This window comes from Sinocyclocheilus anshuiensis, unplaced genomic scaffold (assembly GCF_001515605.1).
Source record: "Sinocyclocheilus anshuiensis isolate Anshui unplaced genomic scaffold, SAMN03320099.WGS_v1.1 scaffold1423, whole genome shotgun sequence".
Lineage (NCBI taxonomy): Eukaryota > Metazoa > Chordata > Actinopteri > Cypriniformes > Cyprinidae > Sinocyclocheilus > Sinocyclocheilus anshuiensis.
The window spans coordinates 633,139-653,087 of NW_015536552.1; the positions used below are offsets into that span (position 1 = coordinate 633,139).

Below are 19,949 nucleotides of genomic sequence, written 5' to 3' on the forward strand. Positions count from 1 at the left end.
TTAATTACTGTAACGTGAGTATTTGTAATTCGTTACTTCACACCCCTGAGAATTAGCATCAAATGAATTAATTTGAACCTGAAGGCTGTCATTTTTTTCTATGTTAAAATGCCCTCTCCAACTTAATATGCACAGACAGCTATAAAAAAAGAAAAAAAAAGCTAACACTGTGGTGCTACATTCCTCTGAATGATGATATATACTGACATATTGATCATATATGCAAGTAAAAAACATTTTAATGCATCCTTGCTGAATTAAAGACATTTATAATGTTACAAAGGATTTCTATAAATGCTGTTCATCAAAGAATTCTGATTGTTTGATTATTCCAAAACCTATTACGCAGAACAACTATCTTCAACACTGATAATAAGAATGCTGATTTCTTGAGCAGCCAATCAGTATATTAGACTGATTGCCAGAGGTGGACAGTAACTAAGTACATTTACTTGAGTATTGTACTTAAGTACACTTTTTGAGTATTGAATATATTCCATTCGATGACACTAGTGGCACAGAAATTACACATTTCAGCTTTAAATGACATTAAATTTCTCAATGACAATTACACCCCTGGAATACAGTGTTTTGGCAGCAGCACTGTATATCACAGGGAAATAGACCGAAAACCAGTCATGACAGTAGACGCTTCACAGCTTCAGCTGACAGTTAACACAAGGAAAGAAGCACTTTATGTTTAGTGGGTCAGCAAAAACTAAACATCAAATTCATATAAATGCTGCAATGTTTAATTAGCACATGCAGACACTAATTAATGGAGACTGCTAAGAGGCACAAACAAACACCCACCTATACAGCACAATAAAGATTCTCGCGGTGTATTTAGCATGTAAATAGAGAGCTTCCATACTGTTAGTACAAATGAAAATTTCACAGTTATGTATATCGTATTGCTCATAAAGCATTAAGCATCCTGTCCTCTTCAGGGAAAGCTTCATTGCAACACACATTTCATTCACTTTCCCATTTGCCTCACACTGTGCTTTTGATAGATTGTGGGATAAATATATCATCGCCGAGATGAGATGATAATAAGATTCATAATGACATAACAGCTAAGTTGGGATAACAAATGCTAAGAAATTGCCTCAGAACCTCCTAACTTACTGTGTTTGTCAACGTCTGAGATCTTCCAAAAGCTTGCATGACCTTCCTAGAGTCAGTTTTATGACACCTCTGTAATCATGATGTTCACCTCATTAACTAACTGAAGCATGTTATAATGCTATTCCAAATTTTTATTCCAAGTTAAATGTGTCTGTGGAAATGTGAACCGTAAGCTCAAGGTCAAAATTCACCAGGGGACTCTGGGAGAAATGAAAATTACATATTTTAATCATCATAAAAAAAGAGTGGGAAAGAGATGATTTGAATTCCGCGGTCTGGCAATAAAAAAAAGACTAGAAAAAGATTACATCTCAGTCTATGCGGCAGCTACAGAAAAGAAAATTACAGCTTTTAAAAGACCTTTTGACTTTGTAGTGCTACAAGGTAGAGCCATTGAACAAGCAGTTGTAAACAAGATAATAGTATAATTTATCACTAGAGCGATATTTCTGGCTTAATGCAAAGCTGTTTTGTTTTAGCCTATTATAAGCGTTAGCTCATTATAGGATTATTTCCTCCCTCATTTTAAGGTCAGGTTTTGAGATTCCAATGAAATACTGAGGGAAATTGTGCTAGTCCACACTTACAAAAGAATGCTTGTAAGCTTCTCTGCAATGTTGTTGAATACGTATTACTTACTCCTGTCTATTGTCGCAATTTGGCATTCAGAAAAGACTCAGCTGCAGCAACGTGATCTACGACTGAAATATTTATTTTCTGCTGAGAATGTTCTGCGATTGCTTTCCCGAAAGTAATGTGCCTAATGGTGAAATGATGCCTGCCAAAAATGACAGTAAATGACTGTGATGGTTTTTGGAAAAGGCTTTGATGACTGATTTTACAGTAGCGCTGCAATGTTTCTGGAAGCTGCTTCCTTTAGGCGAACAGCAGGGAAAATTATACGCTAAAGAAGTCTGAAATACCATTTTATGCTAAAAGCTTTAAAATGATCCGAACTATACTGCATTACAAATGTAAACATGTTAAAGGAATAGAGCACCCAAAAAAGAAAAATGTCCATAATGCTCTTTTCCTTTCAATGAAAGTGAATAGTGACCAGGGGCTATCAAGAAGTACCACAAAGTACCATAAAAATATCATAAAGGAAATCTATATGACTTGTTCATTATATTGCAAGACCATTTTTATGATACTTTTATGGCGATTTTTGTCATTTTTAAAGCTTGACAGCCTCTAGTCTGCAATTTACTTTCATTGTATAGAAAAGAACAGTGTGAACATTGTGTTAAACATCTAAATTTCTCACAAAAAAAAACAAAAATCAAAGGTTTAGATTAACATGAGGGTGAGTGAATGATGACAGAATTCATTTAGTTGAGTGAACTACCTCTTTAAAGTCAAAGAGCATAGTGCACATCAAATTAAAACCAAGTAAAAAACTGCCACAAAGCAAATCAGTTCAAAGGGCCCCTGCAGACAGATTCACCTTTACTGGGGTTACAAAGCGTCCGCACTACCTCAAAAGATGAATGATCATGTCAGGTAAAACCAACCAACAGTATCAGAGCGGAGATCGAAGCATGTGGAAAAAGCCCTGAAAGCACAAAAGAGCTGTAAAATAAAGGGACAAGATAGAAGAAAACAAAATCAATTCTGGAATGACAGACAGCTGACAGCTTCAAAAAATAAAAAATAAAAAGTAGCTCTATTTGGCCAGTGGCTTATATTGCACTTTTGTATTGTGCCTTGGTGTTCTTGCACTATGTGCCTTTATATTTTTAATATTGATTTTTCATTGTGTAACTTGTTTAAACTACTTGTGGTTTTTCTGGTCTGTTGGAAGAACTGTGTAGACAGGACTTTTAATGCACTTGTTTGCAATGCCAAACAAAACAAATGTTGACAGCACAAAAGTGCTTGTAGCACAAATCAATAAATAATTGTGGGTAAATTCGTCAGCCATGCCCCGAAACAATCAACAAAAAACAAAGAGCTTCCAGGAATATGTGAAAAATGAAAACTGATGAGACATCTTATGATCTAGTACTCAGAAGTGAATCATCTTTCTTATTTTGATACTGCAATGATGCAAAAATATGCTTGATTTAGTAAAACATCATATATTAATATAATATATAATATTTATGTAAATAAACAACAAAATTTTATCTTGCATTACTAATATTTTTGATTTCATTATTCTTATTCTATATATATATATATTATGTCTGTGTGTTTATATATATATATATACACACACACACACACACACAAATAAAATTGATATATAGTGCGTTTATGTATACACACATATGCATACAAATATATTCATTCTATATTTTTTATATTACGAATAATTAAATGTTCAATATTTTTTCTATCTATCTATCTATCTTAAAAAATAACATTTAATATAACATTTAATATATAATATTTAATTATTCGTAATATAATAAATATATAATATTAAATTATATTTATATTTATAATACACACCCAACACTTGATTAGAAATTAATTTGTCCAAAACAAAATGTCTGTTGTATTTGCATGTGGGTGAAGCTGAAAAGATTCTGTGATCATCAATCTGAGATGTGCCAAGATGTGCACTGCAAATCCACCTACAGTGCATTGTGCAAAAGACAAATGGGAACATTTAGGGTATGAACCTTTCCCAGGCGACCTTTAAAATCCTCATGGAGGCAGCCCGTCGTGTTAACTCTGAATTATACTACACACATCTTCCTACAAAGCTGCTAAATGACCTTCGTCTCAGACTGCATGCAATGGTTAACGGATCTTTCAAGAGGTGGAAATTAACATTAAATTACAGCAATGTGAAGATTAGCTGATACTGACTAATGTGTTTAATTAAGATGCTAGGGAGAACCCTCCATTAACTGCTCAACCTTTGACATGTTATTTCCGACGCCATGAGTGCATGGGGAACTTCAGAAACATAAAATGAGTGCCAAGCAACTTTTGATGGAGTGAAAGCAATAAGTAAGCTCATGGTTTTTGATGGAAAAACTTCAGCAAGAACATTGCTTCTATACTGGGGATTTTGATTAATTCCAGTGACTCAAATCTTTTGATTCCATTCACCAATAAGATTTGTTCTTTCTGTAAATTATATAATTAGCCTGAAACAATCATTTCAAACAAATGTTTCATCTATTGTGAGTCACTGAATCAATCATTGAATCATTGAGTCATTCACACCCAAAACGAGTTTAGTTATGCCTTATTAAACTTTATAAGTCTTCAAGTCAGCTAAAAGATGAAGAAATAGCTTTTAAGCACAATAAGCTCTTTCATGAACAAAGACAATAAAGCAGATTGATTTGTTTTCCTCCATTTTGTCGACTAGAGCTGACTTTTATCAAGCAACCAAAGCAGTCATGCACTTCACAAGGGAGATTTTCAGCGTCAGTGGAAGAGAAAGAGAACGATTCATTCACTTAAAAAGATTTCTTCAAAAATTCATTCAGATTCATCCCTTTTGGCTAGTTTGTCACGGTTTAAAATAATCCTGAACAAACAGCAAATTAAAAAAGCATCAGAAATGTAATGAGCCTAATCCTGGCCAATGAAAAATGTTTAAATTCAATCTCTGTCAGATAAACTTCTGCTATTCCCAAGAAAAGGACATCTTGGTCTGAAAGTCGAGCAATTACTTCAACGCTAGCTTTCAAGCTGAACTGTATCTGTCTGATCCTGATATCTCGTCACACTTAGCCAGAAGGCCTACCTTTTGTCGAATCTCCTCCTCCATTTTGACGGGTGATCCATACTCAGCCACCTGCTTGACTCCTTCACTGGCGAAACCTCCATACTCCCATAACATATAGCTTCTCGAGTGAGATGCGCCAATGAGAGCCGACCAATGATTAGCACGTCCTTTGGGACAGAAACAACAGTGGTGAACAAATAACAGATCTTTCAACCTACAGCTTAATACAATGTTAAATCCTCCCAGATAATTGCACTTCTGAAGTAACTTGTTCTCTAGTGTGTATCTTCAAAATCTAAGCCTCTACTCTTGTCTCTCTTTAAGGAGCCTACCGCATACATCACCGTCTGTTTCCACAGACCCATTAACTAGCAGCAGTGCGCTATGAGACAACATCCGCCCGGCTTCTCTTATCTCACAAAGTATCACAGTCCAGGCTGTAGTCCTGCCTGCTTGCCAGAGAGTAAATAACAGATTAGATCATTGCTTCCACACACATAGGAAATGAACCAGCTCTTCTGCTGACTGCTATATTAGCAAACCAGCCCTGAGAGCTAAAGCTGCAGGAGAAAGAGATTGCTGGCCACCTCTGCCCATGTTCTCACTCTTTCTACAAGCCACTTTGTTCAAATTTTCAAGTTTGAGATGTAAAATCAGCGTGGCATCAAAATATATCAAGAATGTGTTTTCAGTGCTCTTTAAAACTCAACTGTAGTACCTGACTGTTAAAACTACATTTTTGCAATTAATTAAAAAAAATATGAGTGTGTAAATCTTTGCCACTTTACACTTATAAAGATGCTGGACGATTTCAAACACTTATTTCAAAATGAAACAGAACTTGGAAAATGCAAACACTGAACTTGATGCAAATCTCCAATGATTCGATAATATAGCTAATTTCTTACATTTCATTTACTTTCATATACTTACATTTCACACTAATTAATCACTAAATTTTCAGCATCACATCTACATTTTATTTGATTTATAGTACAGATAAATGTGACCCTGGACCACAAAACCTCTGTGTTAAGTTGCTGGGGTATATTTGTAGCAATAGCCAAAAATACATTGTAGGGGTCAAAATTATTTATTTTTCTTTTATGCCAAAAATCATTAGGACATTAAGTACATGTTCCATGAAGATATTTTGTAAATTTCCTACTATAAATATATTAAAACTTAATTTTTGATTAGTAATATGCATTGCTAAGGACTTCATTCAGCTTTCAGATGACGTATAAATCTCAATTTCAAAAAATTTACCCTTATGACTGGTTTTGTGGTCCATGGTCACAAATTACAAAATGAAACAGTAATGAATGCCAAACTTGTAAAAATGTAATACCAGGTAAGGTACCATAATTTGCAAAATGAAGATATCATACAGCTGTAAATGTGTTTTATAGGCAGTATACTGCACAATGTACCTCACAATGTGATCATATTATATTAAAATATAATATTTTATATAATATTGAATCATGTTAATCTGTTGATTTATTAATATTATTTATTAATTTGAATTAGCTTATTATATTAGTTTTCATTTTAATGGTACAATTTTTTTTACTGTATGTGCTTTTGTTATTTTTATTAGTTTTTAAAAATATAATCTCTGTTTATATTTAATTTATATAAATTTTAGTTTTATCTTTAGTCATTTTAGTACTTCAATGTAAACATTTCATTTAGCACCCTTTTTGATTTTTAAGCTTTTTAAGTTGAAGTTCTCTAATATTTCTACTTTATTCCAGCTTTATTTCAATAAATGAACACTTTTAAAATGTGTTTTAATTAACAATAACAACACTGATGTGAGTATTGTGCTCATGTGTCACAAAGGGTTTGTTCTTACTTGGGTAGTCTTTGGGATGCACCTTCTCAGACCAGTTTCCATAGAAAGTGACTCTATACTTGGCTGTTCCACAAGCACAGCACTCTTGCATGGGTTTTTCAGTCATCGCAACTGGATCTGCAACGTTCAGAAGATGATAGTTATTTAACTTAAATTGCATTGTGTCCATTATTTCCATTTTACATCCTTATTTTCAACCAACTGCTGAGAATCTACGTTTCTCCTTTTCTTGTCACATAACAATGCACATGTGCATTTAACTGCCTCCTTCCACACACACTCTACATAAACATTAAACATACAAAAATTGATGTGGAATGAATTAAAACAACCATTTACAAGGCATATTTTATTTAGAAACATCAAAAACAGATGACAGAAAAAGAGGTCTGTTCATGCCAGGAAAAAAAATAAACTTTGTAGATGTAAAAATGCTATCAGTGGGGATGTGCATGAGAAACCCAGCTTTAAAATTACCTTTCTCGCAGAGTCTTTTGGTAAGTGAGCCCTCATCTTGGAAGAAAATTATTCTTCGCTGTACAACACTGGCCCTGTAATGAAGACATTACAATGTTCATCCAACTTTTTCTGCCTTTTGTCTGTCTTTTAGATATAGTTCTGAGAAAGTGCGCTTTTACATTTACTGTACCACCATTATCGCATTCAAAATTGTATTGTAGTGGGAACAGACAATGCATCTTTTTAACAAAAGTCAGGTTAATGCTACATTTGCAAAATGCTACTACCCGAGAGCATATTTCAATGACTCCAGTCAGCATCCTGAATGCTGTAAACAGTTCGGCTTTTAAAATGAAGCCATATAGAGACATCAACTGATGTCAATATGTTTAGCAAGAGTTGGAGGAAAAAGCAAATGTATTCAAGAGTACCATCTATATTCAGGGGGCGGTGGAGGTTTGAATCTCTTTTAAAGCTGCCGCTGATGGAGTACCCCAGAGACTGAGCCACACTTGGCTTAAATCGACCCATGTGGAATATCAATGGCGAGTCCTGCTACTGTCCCACTAGAGCCCATTGCCATTGCTGTCAGTCAAGGATGTGGCATGCGGTAGGTCTGACCATAACGCTATGCCCTCCTGAGAATAATCCCACATGTTATATGTGGGTGGCTTACAAGAGAATCTGCTGCTGGCCTTATCAAAATGTGAAGGTGTCTGGAATATGACAGATTTTTGGCTCATCTGGGCTTTACAAAGTGCATTTTCAGAAATTGAGTAACAACCAAATTTGACATAGAAAAGAACCTTGAATGCTGTTCCTCTTCATGGCCCTTTCACTGCAAACACAATGCAAAAGAAACAAAACGAATTGCCACCCGATTTTGTTAGGTTAGTAGCTAAAATAAAGTAAATAAAGTGGGATCAAATCATAAGATATATTTAATATTTGAATTACTGCAGAGTAGCACACTGTTTGACAGAAAATGTTTGAATGCCGTTTCCCTTTAAGCTCCTTTCACAACAACCACTGTACAAAAACAGCTATGTGACTCGCTGACAAATTAATTTATTTGTTAAATTAGCAGCAACAATAAAGTAAATCATGTGCAATCAAGTCTACAAGTGTATTTGTACTAATTAATTATTATAAATTATGTAATTACAGCAAGTTTAAATTAAGTTCAAATTTTGCATACAATGAATTGTTGAACCTGACTTTTATGCATATATATTTTTAAAATGTTTAAAAGGAACTATATACATTAATGCATTAACTACAATGTGTGTATAACTATAATGAATAATATACTATTTATTACATTTGTAGTAAAATTGTTTAATAAAAATTTTATTTAAGTAATATGTGACCCTGGACCACAAAAGCAGTCTTAAGTCGCTGGGGTATATTTGTAGCAATAGCCAAAAATACACTGTATGGGTCAAAATTATAGATTTTTCTTTTATGCCAAAAATCATTAGGATATTAAGTAAAGATCATGTTCCATGAAGATATTTTGTAAATTTCCTACCGTAAATATATCAAAACTTAATTTTTGATTAGTAATATGCATTGCTAAGAACTTCATTTGGACAACTTTAAAGGTTAATTTCTCAGTATTTTTATTTTTTTGCACCCTCACATTCCAGATTTTCAAATAGTTGTATCTCGGCCAAATATTGTCCTATCCTAACAAACCTTATTTATTCAGATTTCAGATGATGTATAAATCTCAATTTTGAAAAATTGACACTTAAGACTGGTTTTGTGGTGCAGGGTCACATATGTGCAAAAAAATACTGATGGCAATAAATTGTCTCATACAGAGAAAAAATTTGAATGTTTGTAGAATATTTATGTGACAAATCACAGGTTATGCCTGTAATCCAAACACATATGTTCATGGACCCTTAACAGTGGTCAACGAAGTATGACTGCTCAAGTCTTGATCCACTCTTCTCAAAACTTCTTAAGACGTCTCCTCTGTTGGTATTTGGTCTTGATCGTCTCATCTAAGCCATTTATCTTCAGAGTCCCAAAGCTTGTCAACAAAACCATCATGTCTACCACATCTTAACTGCCTTCCACAGCTTGATGGCACCAAAGAATCAAAGGAAACAAAAACCAGATCAAAACTTTCTTCCAATCCCTGGTCTGTTTGACATTTCACTAGAAAAGTGCTGGAGGGATTCCAGATGTAATTGCACTTTTATTTGATGTTCATTGGGCGCTTTTGCCAGTAGTGTTTCGGAGCCTGAGCGCTGGCATTCAGCCCGGTGCTACAAGGTGCAATGTCTCCACGGTTCTGACACGCCAAGGCAAAGTGACAGCAGATTCAGATTCATGTTGGCACAGCAGATGCTTCCCTGAAAATGTTTATTGGAAAAAAACAGACATCCCTGCCCTAATAAGACAGATGGGTAAATTAAAAGCTACAATAATAATTCCTTGAGTTCACAGATGGACGAAGATGAGACCTGGGTAGGTGATATGGGTTCCAAGTGAGGTGGAGGAGAGACTGCTATCCTTTTTGAGAAGTTAAAAAAGACAGGGGACAGAGACGGGATGAAAAAGATGAATGAGTAAGAGGGTGATAGAAAGAGAACAGGAGAGAATGAGAAAACCGTGCAGGAGGAAGCTAGCTCATAAATACTCATACTGTGAAGGTTATAATTGTCTCTACATCAATTTCATTTCACAACTGCTACACAAGCAGATTAAAATCTGCTTTACTAAGTAAACTAAAAAGACATTCAGGGGCTCATTTAAGCAGTTGCATCACTTTTAGATGCACTGTTTCAATGGAAAAAAGTTCAAGCCACAAACCTGTTGAAATACCGGTACTGTGAAAATATTAAGGATCGCTTATTCAACTCTCAATCATCCATTGCACTACAACAAAGGGTTTAAAGGGTTAGTTCCAACCAGATCTCACGAGAAAACAAATATTTTACAATATGGCAATCTTGTATTAACATTGTATGAAAATGTAAAATAAAAAAAATAAAAAATGTAAGCATGATCCACCCCAACCCTAAACCTAAATATAAGTCACTGGGGTGTAAGCAGATCATCTCAGTGTACGAATGAGATTGTACAAATTATGATTTAGCCACCAATTCCCCAAATGTAAAATAGACATGAATTACCATGTGATTGTGTTGCAAGTTTACCCAAAAATGAAAATTCTGTCATCAATTATTCACCATCACTTGATTTCAAATCCAGAAGACTTTCATTCAACTTCGAAACACAAATGAAGATATTTGAACCTTATATTTAAACCTGAGAGATTTCTGTTTCTCCATCGAAAGTCCATTCCACCAAAACTTTGAAAAATCTTCAAAAAGTTCATAAAGACATTGTAAAAGTAATCCATATGAGTCAAGCGGCATAATCCAAATCTGCGCTCAAAATCGCATAATGTCTAGTAGATACTACATATGAATTAAAAATTACTTCATAACCGTTAAAAAAAAGATGTTCTATATAGTTTTATTCATTTGGGTGGTATGAATAAAGTGTCCATTGAGTATCCATGCACACTTCAGAATCTCGGCAAAAGTAGTAGGTCAGCCAGATACTTTTCGGCTGTTTTTCGGACATACTACTCTTTTCACACACTGTTTTTCACCTACTATACAGTATGGAAGTAGGACACAGTGCAGGTCTTCTGAAGAGACACAACTGCATGACCGAACTTGACACGTGAGAACAAACCTCACTGGTTTTTGAAACACCTCAAACATGCTTGCATGACATATGAAAACAAACCTTATTAGTTCTTGAGAAACCTCAAATGTGCTTGCGTGATGCACAAGAACAAATCTCACTGGTTCTTGTGGAACCTCAAACGAGTTTGCGTGACACGTGAGAACAAAACTCATTGGTTCTTGCATGTAAGACAAGCACGTTACGCTTACAATATTTGAAGCTCTTCAAGGGCTCAGGTGATTGGCTCAAAAACAGTCCAGAACTGAGTGTCCATGAGCAAAACTGGCAGATATCAAATGGCATACTTCCCATTAAAATGAATGAGAATGTTAATCGATAGCTTTTTCCTGGTATTATAGACCTCACTGGTTCACAACAAGTGTAAACAGGCCAACAGAGTGGCATTCAGAGGCTTTCAGAAAGTGAGAGTTGTTGTAAAGGGTGTTTTGAGGGTTGGCACCCATAATGTGGAAAAATGCATATATGCACCACAACGTGTCCAACTTGGAGCAAAAAGAGAGACTTTCAGATGTCTTTAATGCATCAAACACAATTAAAGTTGTTTATAACCTCAAAACAGGATAAGACAGCATGAAAGCATGAGGGGGTGGAGTGGAAACACCACAACACCAACAGATAATTCAGATTTTGTTTGGTTGAAGACCACTGTAACTCAAGTGGGAGGATGTTGTTTGGATTCTCAGAATATTTTCAAGCTTTCAACGTTTTTTTAACGATAATCATCTGATTCGCAGCCTCCTATAGATGATGGGAACACTCAAGGGCAATTTCAATGGCTCAATATTAACATACAATAACTGCCCAACATCAATCAATCATAATCACATCTTCTATCGATGGCCCAACATTTATTTCTGTTTATTCAGCTTCAGATATGATTGGAAAAGACTGTTTTCCTTTTTCAATACTTTCCCAAAACGTGACTGATAAAACACTGACTAAATGAGACAAGAGCTCAGACTCAGTATTGTATTCTAGACACTAAACTCAGTATAGAGCCCCAGACTGTACCCCCTGTTCTGTCTGTTTTCTTTTCTATTTATTCAACAATCTATCAGTTCAGTACCACAGGCTTTCATCTATCAGCCTAAATCCATGGATTCTCATTCATTTATTGCTATCCAAGGCCAGAATAATAGTAAAAATAAAAATAATACAATAACTCACTTGAGAGTGACACAACCACTGCCAGAAGGTGGCGCTGTCCAGAACACCTGTATCCTTGTGCGTCTTCTGGGAATGCTCTCTGAGACGGCCGGGGGGCAGTTAGTCATAAACTGCGTGTCACTTTCATCAATAAGCTGTGGAACAGGGAACATTGTAACTTATTTCATGTTTTTAAAAGAAGTCTCTTATGTTCATCAAGGCTGCTTTCATTTGATCAAAAAACAAAAAATAGTAAAACTGTGCAATATTATTATAATATAAAAGCTGTTGTTTTTTCATATTTATAAAATGTATATTTAACATAATATATTATATTATTTTTATATAATGTATTTATTGTAATGTATTCCTGTGATGTAAATAATAAGATCCTTCAGAATAACATGATCCTACAGAAATCATTCTAATATGTTGATTTGGTGCTCAAGAAACATTTCTTATTATTATTATTATGCTGAAAACAGATCTGCTGCTTGATGTTTTGTGGAAACTATGATACTTTTTTTAGATTTATTTGAGGAATAGAAAGAACAGAAATAAATCTTTCGGTAACATAAATGTTTGTATTGACATTTTTAATCAGCTAAAACTTTTTAATGTAGTAGTATATAGCATAAATAACTACAGTATCATTTAAAAGACTTGAAATATAGTGCACCTAGTCATGTGGACCACTTTTATTTTATTCATTTTTTCTTTTACTTTTATGAAGTTATACAGACTGTTATACACTATGAAATGTCATTTTTGTTCCATGGCAGAATAAGAGCATACACATTTGAAACATCACAGGGATGAGTAAATCATTTTCATTTTTAGGAGAGCCTTGGAAATAAAACAAAAACAAATGGCATTCAGAATTCCAAGATTCTAATTAATTTCATTTTTTTAGTCCAATTATGCAACAGTTTCCAAATAAACAGTAAACTAGTACCATAAATGAGCTCAGTGATGTAGAATCAAATTTCATTTTGTGGGCCAGGATGACTAACTGTACATGACAGCCCTTTCAACATCTTTCAGTGCAGAGGACAAATATTTGTAACTGACGGTTCTGTGCTACTTAAACCTAGAGCTCATGATAACCCACGAGGCAACATTTTGACACACTTAACTACTAGGCCCTTCAACATTTGTTGCAACTTTTGAAAAAAAAAAAAAGTCAGTAATTGAGAAAAATGCACTGCTCTAATCCACACACATGAATTGGCTTTTTAAAATGTTGATTAAACGCCTGATTATAACGCTCTTCTTTATCATTTGGTCATCATTCGATGAATTACTGCTTCCATTATAACTAAAAATTTAATTTAAACTTCCATTTTTATAACATTGTTTAATCACTCATTTTCCTCAGGCGGTAATATTGTAAAGAGAATTGTGCCAAGCAAATAGCACTGAGCTTTGTGAAAAAAGTTATATAATAAGCCTAATTTACAAAGAACGTAGTGTATTTATGCTAAAAAGAATGACAGCAAAAAACAGTCACTGTCTGGTTGAATGAGATTTTGAGTGCTTAGTAAATGAGCCCTGAAATACCTCATGCAAAACCATTTAGTAAATTCACCCTAGAATTTATAGAAAAGAGCTAAAAAATATATAATTATTATTATTTGTCCCATGTGTACTTTTGCACATTTTATAAGTTAAAAATAAATAAATAAATAAATAAAAGTACATGTAATATATGTCTTCCAGATATATATTACTGCTACTGTTTGTAAAATCACATTGTCCAAGTGATGGAAAATTCCAGTGGGGATGGAAAAGTACAACTTTGTTTGCATGTTTCAAAACGAAATCGCTGCCAAATGTCCATCGAAGAGTAAAATCCATGCGCGTGGTGCATTAAGTTCTTCCTCCCTCTTTCTCACTCTCTCTCGTTCTCTCCATTTCCACTTCCCACTCTTTCACACACATACAGTCATGCAAACCCAAATCTGCACACAGTATCCTCTGGTTCTGTCCTTCATTTCTGCAAAGAATGTAAAAGCTGCAATTTTGGCATCTCAAGCAACCTTGTCACACCCTTGTTCAGACTAAAAACAAAACAGTGAACCGGAAACTTCTGAATTGATAGGGAAACTAGGCTAAACTTTGTAAAGATATGCTTGAGCTGTAGGACTGTGCAACAGTCGCTCTCCAAGTGTTTATTTTAAAAGAGGCCATGCAGGCCAAGCAGCCCGGTGCATTGTTTCCTGGGTAAAAAGGGGCTGTAAGTGGCTGCCTTAAAAATGCTGCAAACCAGCTGGGGGAAAGTTGTACAAAACAGAGGAGAGGAGAGGCGTGTTTGTTTTAATTGTGGCTCCTGGCGAGACTGTGTGGCCCTGCTCCTGAGGGACAGCGAAAGCAGTTTTCTGTTTGCTCTCTTAAACTCTCCCTCTTTCAGTTTGTCTCTCTCGCAAGCACAAAACTCTGTGGCTTGAGTGAATAACCACGCCTCCTGAAGGAATTGGGGACGTCTCGTCTTCAAGGGGTTCCTTGGAGAGATTAAGTGAAACGAATGGCGAGATGTCGCAATGCTTATTTCGACCATGCTGGTTTGGCTTGAGAGCTGTTTGTCAATTCGTGGTAGCATAAGAAGTGCAACAGCTTTGTATATGAACTGTCATGATGACTGATGAATATGAATATTTTGAAAGCCACGGTTAACAGACACGGGTAGCAAACAACTCGGAATGAGGTTACGTCTGCAAACGAAAACTTTTCTGAGTTTAACATCTAAAACACTTCAATGAAACAGGAAAATGTAATGCAGAAAACATCCAGAAAGGTTTTACCCTGGAGATAATGCAGGTCACGGTCAGGGTCATTGATCAAATTACTAAACTGAAGTAGAATGAACATCTCATAGATTTAAAGCCTCACCCAGCAAATGCGAATGCAATCATTTTCAATGGGCAAAAATTACATTACACAAGAGCAACCTAATAAATGGGTCGAGCTCCCTGCTAAACTTGGGCTTGTAAAAATAGATTCTCATGTTATAAATTGTGTCATTATACTACAGAGGACACGTTAATGTTTCTCTCAGACATTATATCACAGAATATATTGTATATATAAATATAAAAAAATGAGATGCTGCTCACTTTTTAAATCCTGGACTATTCCATTCAAAAATACTTTATAAAAAAAATATAAACAGGGCTTCAGTAAAATAAAGAACTTGAATGAAAAATATTTTACATTTCTGAATTCTAGTAAAAAAAAATATTCAAGTAAACTTCAAATATATTTCATGGTTAATATTTCTATACAAAATACTAAAAATCAGATTTCAAATAAAATAGCAATTTACAGAAATATACTGTAACATTAAATCCACACACACACACACACACACACACACATATATATCACACACACACACACACACACACACACATACAGTGGGTACGGAAAGTATTCAGACCCCCTTAAATTTTTCACTCTTTGTTATATTGCAGCCATTTGTGTATGTATGTATGTTTATGTGTGTGTGTGTGTATGTATGTGTGTATGTATGTATGTATGTATGTATGTATGTATATGTCTATATACTAAGGCAGTGTGGCATAACCAACACACAGGAAGACAATAAGAATGTAAAACATGAAAAATATTAAATTATTTTACAGAGAAGACTCCTGTAGACTGTGTATAGTCATATTTCGACTTTTTTAAACGCAAGTCAAGATCAAATGGTGTAACCCTAAGATAAATGCATGATTCACTTGCAAAACAAACAAACAAATGCCATGAACAGTGTCTGAAAGCCACTTTTTAGAGTCAACTATAAATATATATAAACTATAAAAAAATCTAAAATTCATGAAACAAAAATGAATACAAAGATTACATTTTTTTTTTTTTTTAATTGCACTTGTGTTTTGAACATTTTAAAAATAATTTTCATTTTCAACACATCGAACATCATTTTTCGTCATTGCTCCAAATACATTTAGAACAAAACCACGGCTTTTGTCATTTTGTCTCTTGTCATTTTGCAGTTACCTTTATTGTGTTTTTCGTTCATTCAATTTAGTCTGTCAAGACGAGAATCCCCAGTTAAAGACCTCAACAGAGAATGTCTGCTAACATCCGCCAGGCAATCTGTGCGCTGAAAAACACAGTGGTAAGGAGTGCAGAGCGCCGACCACAGCTAATGAGATCTGGGGGGAGAAAGCCTTCCTGCTTCAGTCTGGGAAGCACTGCGGCTTGATGTGGAGAGCACTAAATGATAGGGGTCCTGTCTTTCGGAGAAGACACGGCTCTAGGATGGTCAGTGTGTTACCAATGAGGAGCAGCATGTCTGAGACTACTTCACACAGTTCTGCTTGCTGGCAAAAGATGGATCTGAAATCCTTAAAACACTTAAACCTCTGTTGCATGACGTCCACTACAGCCATTTTTATCTAATCAGGGGTGATTTCCTTTGACCTTTAATTCCATAACTTTTCCCATTATATGTTAGTGTTTTTTTTTTTTTTACTTATGGCAACATAAAATCAAAGACCACCAATAGAAGTGTTGATGCACCAAGTACCCCTGGAATATTATCTCAAAATGCATAATTTTGGGTGAAGAAAAAAAAAGATCGGGAATGATCACATAAATAAATAATAAATAAAATAATGCAATATAATTATAAATATTTTAAAACATTTTGTCTCCCAAAAGTCTAAAGAAAACTTGATACTCAAGACTGAAAAATAACAAGAAATATGCAGTTGAAAGCCACTTTGTAGAGTCAATAATATTACTTTTCTCTTTATATGTTAGTGTTTTTTAATGACGACATCAAATCAAAGTGGCCAATAAAAGTGTTGATGCACCAAGTAAGTATACCTGGAATATTTCCTCAAAAATACACAATTTTGGGTTAAAAAAAAAGAAGAAGAAAGATTGAAAAAAAAAAAGAAGATTGGGAATGATCGCACAACCAAAAAGAATACAATGATTATTAATTCCATAACTTTCCTCTTTATATGTTAGTTTGTTCATGTTTTTTTTTTTTTAACAACAACATAAAATGAATCTGGCCAATAAAAGTGCTGATGCACCAAGTTATCATTTTGGGCAAGAATAAAAAAAATGTGTACGATCACGTTGTTTTGAAGAAAGTTGTGTTTTTTTTATTTTACTTCATGCATCAAAGGGTTAATGATCATTTTTCTTCCTAAAACATACCACATCTAAATACAGACGTGCCGACGCAACCCGACATAAACTGCAAATTTTGCATAGACTGCAATTAGAATGTCATCTTTGACTGCCACAGTTCAAGGCGGTTATACGGGGTCACTGCAATCCCTCACCTTGAAAGTGCCAGCGTAATCATCAGGAGTGACGCCCTCCCTTCCTTCCTTCAGAGCAATGAGGGTAAAGCCACGAAAGTAAGATGGGCTGGAGGCATACAAACTCACTGGATAGAGAGAGAGAGAGAGAACAAAATATAGGTCAGAGGTACCAGAAATGAGCTTAACAGTAGGTCAGATCTTAACAGTGTGCCAGGGCAAGTCGCGAACTGCTCTCGCATTTGGCATGTACGTTTGCATGTAAGTGTGTGGGTTGTGCAAGTGCTTTTCACATGGAGCGTTGAATACATATGCATGTACAAACACGCTGGGCATAACACCCTCATAAAAAGGCATCTGCTGCTTAATGAAGGCCACTTACACAAATCCAAATTGCAGTGAATATCAGGTTATGGAGCGTTTTGATATTAAAATTATCCTGACAGGTAAATGATCACATAAACATTCAAATATAACCCAGGTTATACTGAAAAATAACAGTTGTAATGTTTTTGAACAAATTCTCACTTGTGTAGGTAGGACTGGTTAATAACAGTTTGTAACCGTTTAACCGGTTAGAAATGACCATGATCCTTCTAAGGTGACAGTAAAAGCTATTAACTGTGCGAAAACAAAGGATATAAAGGACAAAAACACATTTTGAAAGTATAATTTCATATTATTATGATTGAAAACCCAATTATAATGGACATTAAATTGCAGAACTGGTTTCATCTGAATCAGCAGGTTTCATTTGACATAGTGTATGACAATATTAAATCTACATTAAAAAAAACTAGAAATAGAAGGACTGACAAGACATTGTGGCTGTAACACACTTTTATACTAAAAAAAGGGACTAAACAATACAGAATACATTTGCAACACTTGTTAGGGTCGTACGCTTAGAGTTTAAAATATTTCTATATTTGTTATTCAGTGTTTTGAATGAAAATGTTTTCAATAAAATGGCAGTGAAATTTGAACACATGAATGTGATTATCAAAATAAATCCATGCCCAAAGTATCAACTCAAAATATCCAATAGAACATTTCTATTAGTGTTATAGCCTAGTATGGCAGTGTTGTAACTACAGCACTTTTCATCCTTGACACTAATTTACAGTAAAGCTATAAGTTGTACGTTTAACCTACTTTAAGCAGACAAATCTGTGAATATTACATCGAAATTTGAGGCATCCAGCCAAAGAAAGACAAAGCTAGAAGCATTTAAACAATGTGTTAAACTCCCAGTCTCCATTATTCGAATGTACTCTTTGGTAAACATGCTAGGTTTTAGTGCTGCAAAATATACGTTTTTCGAAACTCTCTCCAATATGTACTCATATTCACCATATAAAACGCTTTTCAGCATTTTAGTGTCAGCCAACCTGGTTTACCTGTGGAAGATGCACTAAAGATGACGTTTTACGCACCAATGTTTACAAACTCCACACATGATGTTTTTGCCCAGGGGTGCACTAAATGCCTCTTAAATTGGCCAAACAGCAACATTTTGTGACATCTAACCTCTGTAAGTGTTCCCGGGTTGGTAAGTTTCTGGGTCTCCTTCAACTCTGATGCGAAACTCGTTCTCTCCGTCTCTCCGAGTGCCCCGCGTCTGCGTCCGCAGGATCCGGCAGAACCCCCCCTCGGATCTCGACTGTCTCTCCGCGGTATCTCTTCTGAACGCATCCGTATGGATAAAAAGCACATTCAACAAAACTAACAGCACAACCAGTCCGTCTTTGGCCATCATTTCCCTTTCTTTGCCTGTCCAAACACAAGTTTAGGGTCTAGTACCAGCAAGAAAACGCAGTCAAAGAACTGGAAAAGACGGTCAAAACAAACAGAAGCATTAATCGACCAAACTTGTCTATTTTGGGGTCCATTCACGATTAAAAGAGAGCAAAGACGCCGTATCCATTCCCACTGAGGAGATGTGGAGATTGCGGACCACTGATAGTCCCGTGCCCGGAGCGCGAGATTGATTGAAGGCGAGCGCGGAGACAGAAGACTCAGATGTTGACTTTACTCAAAGGATATTCACACTGAGAAATGCCTACTTGGTCTCCTTGATAACCGAGCTCAGACTTAAAGAGAATAGATTCAGACTTTAAACAAAACCTAGACATAGACGCCTGACATTCTTGGTGAGACGCTCTGAGGAGAAAGACAGATCGCGAATGTTTGAACAGCCGTAAGCTGCAGCAGCGGGAGAAAAGAATCACAGGGGGCTGCGCACTAAGGAGACATGGAGGATGATTTTGGGAACTCCTCCGTCTGTTATGCTTGTTTATGCAAGGAAATGATTTGAGGGCTCATGTTTTTAATTTGAGGAATTAACTGCATTTTTATTACTGGTCCAACAGTCTTTTAAAAGAAGATATTTCCCCCCATATTACATAATCAAGCAGTATCGCACTGTGTTGATACTGAATATCTGTATGCAATCACAACCGTGCTGATCTTCAGTATATAAACGTAATGTACAACAGTTCTATAAAAGTAATTATTATAGGGTAACTTATTTTCAAACAAAGTACAGACTGGAACAGTATATATTGGTGGAAGGGAGTGATTTCCCCAACCTGCTCATAGCGTTCTGTAATCACGCTCCGCT

The 19,949-nt window shown here is 35.3% G+C and overlaps 1 protein-coding gene across 2 annotated transcripts in view; it reads right to left on the reverse strand.

The window, feature by feature from the left end:
• Positions 1 to 19,562, reverse strand: part of LOC107701107 (spondin-1-like) — a 79,487-nt gene extending 59,925 nt beyond the window's left edge. The window contains exons 1-6 of one of the 2 annotated variants that reach the window (XM_016503047.1): positions 18,857 to 19,562; positions 17,348 to 17,454; positions 12,048 to 12,181; positions 7,164 to 7,237; positions 6,687 to 6,803; positions 4,844 to 4,992 (exon numbers count right to left, since the gene is read on the reverse strand). In XM_016503047.1, the coding sequence (XP_016358533.1) occupies positions 4,844 to 4,992; positions 6,687 to 6,803; positions 7,164 to 7,237; positions 12,048 to 12,181; positions 17,348 to 17,454; positions 18,857 to 19,085 (810 nt within the window). In that variant the 5' untranslated portion in view covers positions 19,086 to 19,562. The remainder of the gene's footprint in view (positions 1 to 4,843; positions 4,993 to 6,686; positions 6,804 to 7,163; positions 7,238 to 12,047; positions 12,182 to 17,347; positions 17,455 to 18,856) is intronic. The other variant, XM_016503039.1, reaches the window with a different exon arrangement.
• Positions 19,563 to 19,949: the final 387 nt, after the last annotated feature.